This window comes from Nothoprocta perdicaria, unplaced genomic scaffold, assembly GCF_003342845.1.
Source record: "Nothoprocta perdicaria isolate Ctin4 unplaced genomic scaffold, notPer1 scaffold_177, whole genome shotgun sequence".
Taxonomy (NCBI): Eukaryota; Metazoa; Chordata; class Aves; order Tinamiformes; family Tinamidae; genus Nothoprocta; species Nothoprocta perdicaria.
The window spans coordinates 275,782-284,281 of record NW_020454949.1 but is presented as its reverse complement, the minus strand read 5'-3'; the positions used below and the strand labels follow the sequence as shown (position 1 = coordinate 284,281).

The 8,500-nt window shown below is 44.3% G+C and overlaps 1 protein-coding gene across 1 annotated transcript; it reads right to left on the bottom strand.

The window, feature by feature from the left end:
* Positions 1 to 443: 443 nt before the first annotated feature.
* Positions 444 to 7,826, bottom strand: RNF168 (ring finger protein 168). Its single transcript, XM_026036420.1, has 7 exons — positions 7,736 to 7,826; positions 5,986 to 6,323; positions 5,278 to 5,354; positions 4,185 to 4,361; positions 3,554 to 3,678; positions 3,164 to 3,251; positions 444 to 2,515 (listed from the first exon to the last, which is right to left on the bottom strand). Exons 2-7 carry the CDS (start codon positions 6,284 to 6,286, stop codon positions 1,481 to 1,483), a joined length of 1,803 nt encoding a protein of 600 aa, XP_025892205.1. The 5' UTR covers positions 6,287 to 6,323; positions 7,736 to 7,826; the 3' UTR covers positions 444 to 1,480.
* Positions 7,827 to 8,500: the final 674 nt, after the last annotated feature.

The following is an 8,500-nucleotide window of genomic DNA, read 5'->3' as shown; positions in this document are numbered from 1 at the left end:
GCCGAAAGGACCCGAGCGGCGGCCGAGCCCGAGCCGAAAGGACCCGAGCGGCGGCCGAGCCCGAGCCGAAAGGACCCGAGCCCGCGCCCCCTCAGAGGAGGCAGGTGAGGGAACGGCCTCTCTGGCCCCCCTACTCCCTAATTTGTTTTTTATTTTCGTATCCATTTCCCAGAGTGGAGTTACAAAAGCCCTGGCTCCCCMCTAAGCTCCTACCCAGCACCCCCTTGCTGCGTCTGTCACTTGCAGGGTATTTTTGCTCTCTTACMAAAAAAAACCCACCTATAGCGATAAAAAAAGCTCCAGCTCTTTTCTATTTCATTACAAAACGCAAAGGCCGAAGGATGGTTTCATACAACAACAGCAAAAGAAACAAACGAGCCTGTGGACTAGGAGCTAGCACCCCTTCCACAGACCAGAACTTCTCTAAGGCCAGAGTTCTTGCCTGGTGTTCAAATGGTTATTTATTTGAACAAGGTTACATTTCTTACGCCATGTGGAAGACAGTATTCGTTCCTCTAAAAAAGAAGAAGAAAAAGAAAAAGAAAACAARTAGGAGAACAGTTGTACACAGCCCCAGRAGCTAATGTAAAGCTGAATATTAAATCAATCGTTAATTGTCACCATCAACAACTGAAGGTTTCTGCTCTCCGCCTACCCCCTCAGCTTTATTTTCTCCACAGGAATGGGAGCCTGCTCTTTTCTTCTTTTTTGATACAGAGTATATGCTTTTAATCCAACTCAAACCAGGATCAGAAGGAAAAACAGACAGCAGTAAATGTAGGTAATATTATCAGAGTATGAGGAAGTTGCAGAACATGAACAACAACAGCATTTTTCCTAGCTCCAATGAATGTTCCATTTGCAGAAGCTCGATTTTGCCCTGTGAACTGAGGCAGATAAAAGCCCACAACTCCTTACAGTAGGAGGATGAGCCGGTTTTCTTTCTTTGTCTAAAAATGAGGCTAATAGTGTGTTACAGAGAGAGGGAGAGATGGGCTCTCTGGGAACACTCAGTAACTGCCAGGCCAACGATGCCATTCACTAAACAACCTAAATTTCAGCAGCTTGCTTGGGTTCCACATGGTTGTGCCCAGCTGGAGAGGCGTGTTGTTTCCAGCGGGAAGGAACTTTTCCCACAAAAGTTCTTATTTGTCATTCTAAAGATAAGATGGTAAGTTATTTTTGTTCTTTTTGTTTTTTTCTTAAACAGCATTTACATTCAAAATTATGTATATAAAAAAAMCAGTGCTAGGGAAAAAACGGCAGTTGAGAGCAAAGCAATTAAAACTGTTAAGGTCTGGGGGCTTCAGTTATTAAAACTTCTGCAAAGAACACAATTCTGGGTGCACTTGTGGCCCTAAGTGATCCCCCACTCAAAATCATCAGCTTTAAAACTTGGAAGTTTTGCCTAACACAAGAAAAAGCATTACAATGGCTTTAACTCTCAATTATTTGACTATTCTTCCATAGTTTTGTTGATCTACTCTGCAACAGATCCTTTAAACATCTGAAGGATTGTCTTTTGCTTATTTTTCGGTAACGAACAAATATCATTTGATTCATTGGTATTAACAACACAATTCAAAACTTTTCCGCCTTTGATGCTGGGCGATTTCATCCGGAGCCTGGTGGGGGACTGCCAGTTTTCATTGCAAGAACCTTTCCGAGCCTTGCGGTGATTTGTTTCAGGTTGTTTTTTGGGTAGCTTGGAGTCCTTTCCCCCCTTAAAACTTCCCTTTCTAACAAGAGAGTCTTTCATAGACTGAGATGTTTTGGTGCGAAGATGGTACTCGTCTGGAGAGCCCTTCCGTCGATTCAGCGTCCCTTCCTCCTTGTTGATCTGCCTTTGCAGCTGCAGAGCCAGAAGCCTGTCCTGCTCCTCTTGCACTCGCCTTTCATAGAGCTCCTGCTCAAAAGCTTTCTGCATTTGCATGTTAAAATCCTTTAACTGCTCCCCTTGGTCCTCTAAAGCTTCTGGAAAAGTTCTTCTCCTCTTGTCAAGCAAACCCAAGTCAACCACAGCTTCGGCCCGGGCTTCCCCCAGCTTTCTTTTTGGAGTCTCCTTAGGGTTTTCTTCTCTATCCTGTTGCTCTTGATACGCTTTTCCAGCCTCCTTAAGGAGACCATGAATCCCATTTCTGCTCTCAGACACCATGGAAACATCTGAAGCCAAGTTTTCAAGGTTTCTACTTTCCACACGCTCCAGACCACCACCACCATCCAACTCGAGCCCATCCATTTCTCTTCTCTTTGCTCCAGACCCTTTCTCTTTGGTGGCTTCACCAAGCGCATCTGGAACTTCACCCCCTGCAGGGCTTGGTCCTGGTGTTTTTTCCTGCTTGGCAGCAGGGAACTCCACCGAAGCCGAGGCGCTTAAGAAGCTCAGGCAGGATTCCAAGAACAAGTCCTTCCCGCTGCAATCCTTGGCCACGCTGGTCAGCTGGGGAGACAGTGTTGGCATTTCCTCTTGCTCATCTCGCCACGCGGAGGTGCCACTTTCGCCGCTATTGCTTTCCTGAAGAGACACAGCCCAATAAAATTAATTTATCAGAAAATGAGGGATACAAATAAAAGGCAAAATTCTTTTTTTTTTCTTTTTTTTTTTTTTTTGCTGCTTATTACTGCTCTGGGATATTAACTTGGATTCTGTTCCTTAAAGATACAGTTGTTAATAAACATTTTAAACAAGCTACAGAAAAGCCCTGCTTAAGAACTGGAAGAACTGCAACATTCTCTTCTCTTTTCCATGACTAACTACAGCAGGTATTAGCATCCCCCTTTTCTTTAAGGGCCAAAACAGTGGAGAACAAGGCATATCAAACCAGCCATAAGCTGCAGAACTAGAGGAAAAACCTCAGAGCAAAACTGCCTTTGAGCCTGTGATGACCCATGAAATGAGAAAACCCAGACCACCAGGATAAAACGTAGTTAACTGGAATCTCTGCTTAGGTATACAAGCTAACCATCTAAATAATCAGTAAGTTTGTGGCTGCTGCCTGTCAAACAAGGCCTCTTCCTTTTCCATTTTTGGCCACCACGAATACTGAAGATAGTTCAAAAAGGGAAAGATATTCCCAGGTTCTGATACACACTGTTGCATGGAAGGTGAAAAAAACCAAGTTACTATCACTGAAATTGATAAAAATAAAAACATTCTAGTTACCAGAGAGCAAGAGTCAGCTCTGCCTCTTTCTGTTCCTCTAGAGCATGATGTAGATCCCAATGCAGGATGAGACTTTGAAGACAGGTACCTTAAGGGAAAAAAGTATACCCATTAAAACACATTTTTCTTGAACTACAACCCCCGTTCATTAGGCAAGATATTTGCTCTGACACACAAAATCATCAGGAGCAAGGCAGTTATTTCTCTTGCCCTACATATTACCCTCCAAGGAAATATGTTAAAATATTAACATCAATCATTTCCACAGCTCACGTTTGCCCCAGATGATCTAGGGAAGGACTGCAAGATCCTAGTGAAGCAAATGGAGCACAGCTGCAGTCCACAAAGAAAGAGAACAATAATTGTAGAATAGAAACGTGGATCACTTACTTCTGAATGTCCCCAGAGCTGCTCGATTTGTTCTTCACTTTGCACATGTTAACGGGAGAGGTTTCAGATGAGAAAGTGCCTGCTGGTGAGGGACTGCTGGGCCCGCTTCCTCTAGGGTCTTCATTCTGCAAAAGTAAAAATAAACTTTTTATATTAAAAAGAAAGCAAGATACCAACCAGAAAATTTCTGTCATAAAATTGGTTACTATTGTCCAAGGCATTCATAAAACAGGAATTATTAGACAGTTTAAGTGTTACATGTTGCATACACTTTCGTATATCTTGTATTAAAAGACAAGGGATTAAAGACATCTTTCTCCATTTTCCCTCAATTTTAAAAATACTCATTTGGAAAAAAATATCAGTGTTGAAAAAGTTTTCACTCTGAAAGTTTCCAGAAGGATTTTCAAGTCCATATGAAACTTGGAATGTTTAGGGTAGTCCCCCCTTTTAACTGTTCCTTCAGAAAACTAATGATCACTCAAGGATTCAGAGTACTGAAGGCCAACAACAGCTTCTAACTACAATACAAAATCAGTTGAAACTACTCAAAATCTTGATTTTGGCTGAGGAGTCCAAGCTGTTTGCACTAAATGAACCTTTTCTAACATGACCCTTGATCCTAACTCACCAGACTGTTGCTCAGCTGCCAGGCCAGCTCTTCATCTTGCTTTAGTTGCTTCTCCAACTCCTTCCTCCTCTCTTCTGCTAACCTCTGCTCCTCCTCCTCTTCTGCTAGCAGTTTTTGAATGTATTCCTCACTTGCTTTATTCTCCTCTTGTTCGTGCGCCCGCCTTTCTGCTTCCACCTGAAAAAAAAAAACMAAMMAAAAAAACCAAACACTCACATATCTGATTACTCCTAAAGAACCAAACCTCACAGCAGAACCTCCCACATGACACTCTTTAAATACAAATGATCYGTTACTCACCAATACATACTGTGCACTTCAAGGTCAATATTTAACTACTAAACACTCCAAGCCTGCAGGAGCCTCTGCACAGCATCAATTTCATAACCTTTTTTTATTTGGGGAGGATTGGGAGAGGGGGAGCAGGCAGATGTTACAGTCTTAAACTGTTAACCTTACTACGGAGCAAGATGAAATGCATTTTCGTAAGTTAAGTAAGTAAGTGTTGCTAACCACAGTCAGCAACCTGCAGGTACATGGATGAAATTCAAATTAAGCTTCTTTAAGGACAGAAGAGAGCTAGACTGCAGTGGCTGCTCAGCCTGTTTATATATTCTTAACTCCAGATATTCACAAAGAAGCCTAGAAGATGGCGATGGTGCAGATCTCTTCCGTGCCCTTGTATTTTTCTTTGAATGTGCAAAATTCATAATAGTCTCCCAAGACTCTCTTTTGCTTGTCTGTTGTTACTGCTGACACTCAGTGATGGGCTGAAAATGGGCATTAAAATGCAAAATTCCCAATTTTTAGTGAAATGTACCATTGTTTTTCTTCCCATTCTAAGCGGTGAAGAGCAAAAAAATGCTAACTGCCTATAAAAATAAGTCCTTGTAAGAGAGAAATGTGCAATAGCTTTCACCATCAAGCATCAACAGTCGCAGCACTTTACAAGCTTTGTTATGTTTGACTTGGTTTAAAATTATATCCTTATAGCAGTCGCCTACTGGTACCTATTGATAACAACTGTCAACTATTTGATAAAAATAACTGATGCAAAATCCTTCAACTTTCAGAAAACATTCTTTAGACTCACCTTGCTAATCTCTGCTTCATATTCTTGTCTCAGTTCCCCGGGCTTGCTCAGCTGGTGTTGTGGCTGGGACACACAGACTTATGCAGAGAGGAAGAAAGGGAAATTAATGCCAAAATTATAGACAGATAGGTAGAGAGAATAGATAGGATCACATAATACTGCAAGTTTATCAAGTTTAGAAACAGACTACCAAAGACTAAAGAGAGACTAAGACTTACCCTCCCACAGAGCATTGATCACATTTCCTTCCTATTATCTCACATCTCCACTTTAGGCATCTTTGGAGATTCATGGATAGWCTGGGATTTGCAATCAGCTAATAAATGGGAGTATCTAAGACTTTTCACTGTCTCACGCTTTAGTGACGGAAAACAATTAAATAAAGCCTTCATACAACTTCAGCTGCACAATCCGTAAATAAATAGTGAACTACTGTCTTTGCCAAGGACAGCGAGCCATGTGCCAATATTTTGTGCAACAAAACAACAAACATCCACTTACAAAGAGATCAAACAACATAACCTACCCTCTCTRTAACAGAGAAGAAAAAGACACAAACATTTCTGTGCCTTTAAGTACCCTTTAAAAGAGCTCTAACGCTGTCTAGAATTTTCAATCCATAACCCAGCTGTTCAYGCATAGTTTATTTCACAACATCCAGAGTCCACTAATACTAACTACTTTTGAAGAAGCGACATTCCTCCTTACTTTCATCTTCCAAATCCTGTCCGTTAATCCTGCGCTCGCACTCCTTGGGGTATTTCTTCTGAATCCTCTCCCAGAGCTCCCAGTTGATGAGGGTGTTTCTGCGGGCGTTGTACCGGGCCCAGGAGGAGACCCGACGGCGACAGAACGGGCAGCACAGACTGGCCTTCTCCACCGTGAGCTGGAAGCAGGAGTTGCAGAGGCTGTGGTTGCACGGCAGCGTCACGGGCTCCACGAAGATCTCCATGCAGATTTGGCAGAGGCAGTCAGTTAAGGAAAGAGGAGCCTCCGATTTCTTCGCCATGCTGAGCAGTGGGATGAGGTTAATAATACGTCAGTGCCTGAAAATAAAAAGAAACGGCTGTTCCTTCCAGTAATAAATATAATGGAAAATGTTGGAATATATAATGGATGTTGGGATGCTTATTCCAAAATGTGGGAATTTATATAATGATATATAAAATATAAAGGAGAAGTGGAGCAAAAGGCACCCAATCTTCCAACATTTATTTTCTAGTACTTCAAATCTACGATCATATTTGTCAAATATTCTCATTTATTGCCTTAAGCTTTCCATGTAGTCAATTATTTAGTAAATGCCCATCCATCAAAAGCTGACTTGATGTCACCTTTTTCTAAAGGTGAAATACAGAATTGTCCTAGAAATAAACAGAGATTTTTCTTTAGAGAGACCCTTCTTCAAAAATTTACTTGATCAAACTGGAACTAAAGAATCTTTTTTTTATCTTGTTAATATAAGGAGAGAACTAGCCAATACATTCAATGCTTGAGGCTCTTCCACAGTGACTTGTAGGACTCAAACAGCAAGTTCTAACTTCACTGCTACCAGTTCCCCTCACAGGACTTTCCACTTGGCCCACAAATAGTGGCGAAAGAGAAAATATAAAGGCAGATGCTAAAACATCAAAAAAAAAAAAAAATTGTACAAACAACACAGTTCTTAAAGAGACCTTAAAAATGGCTATTCTCACAGAAATGCAGTAAYTTGAAATCAAAAATGCCTAGAAGATCTACACAGCAACTCATCACTGAACCATGGGACACCAAATCAGATTTTACTGGTTCTGCTACTCCTTCGTTAATAAAGCAATTTTTTTTTGCTTTAGAGATGTTAGACAGCACTGAAACATCCATTTTTTACAGGTAGTTTAGCTAAAGGGCCCAATATTTCCAGACTAAATCGTTTCAATTTCCACACAAATATGCCCACATGTATGCAGATGAGGAGAAAAGAAAAAAAAAAAAAAAAAAGGAGGAAAAAATGCCTGGGCAGGATAGATGGAAATGCTCAAGAGCTAGGGAAGGGAATCCAGGAAATGTGGGATATCACTCCAGGGCCCAGCACACAGGAGAGCAGCTTTGCCTTGAGGATTGTGGAGAAAACCAAAGGGTGACAAAGGCAAACTGGAACGAAAGCAGGTCAACCCCGCCAGAAGAGGAACTGGCATAGCAGACACAGTCTTAACAAAGGAATATTTTATAATATATATAAAAAAAACAGGACTGAGCTTAGGTATTTTTGTGAAAAGCAGAAAACGGGCGCAGGAGGACATTTGTAAGCAAAAATCTAAGGAAAACAATGAAGAATGAGGGAAYGAAGAGGGCAGAAAGGAGGTAAGAAGATTAATACGGGCAGGAGAAAGCAGTGCAGCAGCACAGCCAAATAAAGAAGCAGCTAAACCCCGTGTTACACAGTTATATTRTTCTACATTTTAAGCCCGGCGGACGTTACCTGCGGAGCCCCTGCTGCTGCTGCTTTATCCTCCCCCAGCCCCCGCCGCCTCGGGGCCGAGGTGAGAGCGGCGCCAGGCCGCGGCGCGGGCTCTCGCCTCCCCCGGACCCCTCTGCGCACGGGCCCGGCCGCCTCAGGAGCCGGAGGAGATGGCGAGGCCCGAACCTGCGACAACGACCACCACCACCGCCTCCATGGCGCAGCGCGGCCCGCCAAACGGCCGCCGACACCCCGCCCCCCCGCCGGCGACGCAGCCAATCAGCTGGCGCCGTCTCGGCGAGGAGGCGGGGCCATTTCCTAGAGGCGGCCACACCCCCCTACCTTCAGGCGGGAAGGGGCGAGAGGGGACTCGCCGGGGCAGTCTGCGCATGCGCAGGTGGGAGAAAAGGCTCCTCCTGTGCAGTCTGCGCATGCGCAGGTGGGAGTCCCAGCCCCTCCGGTGCAGTCTGCGCATGCGCATGTGGGAGAGAGGCTCTCTCCGATGCAGTCTGCGCAGGCGGGACACCGGCCTCTCCGGTGCAGTCTGCGCATGCGCAGACGGGAGTGGCGGTTACGGCGGTTGTAGCGGTTATGGCGGTTGTAGCGGTTGCGCAGGTTTCCCTCCCACCCCTCACAGCTGCAGGACTCCGCCGCTGGGGGGCGCGCTCTCGGCCCTCGCCCGTGCCCGCTCCTGGTCCACCGCCTTGACGGCGCGCAGCAGCCCGTCGCGCAGCCGCTCGTTCCGCACGGCCCTGCCGAGTGCGGCGGCCGCCGCCTCGCCAGGCC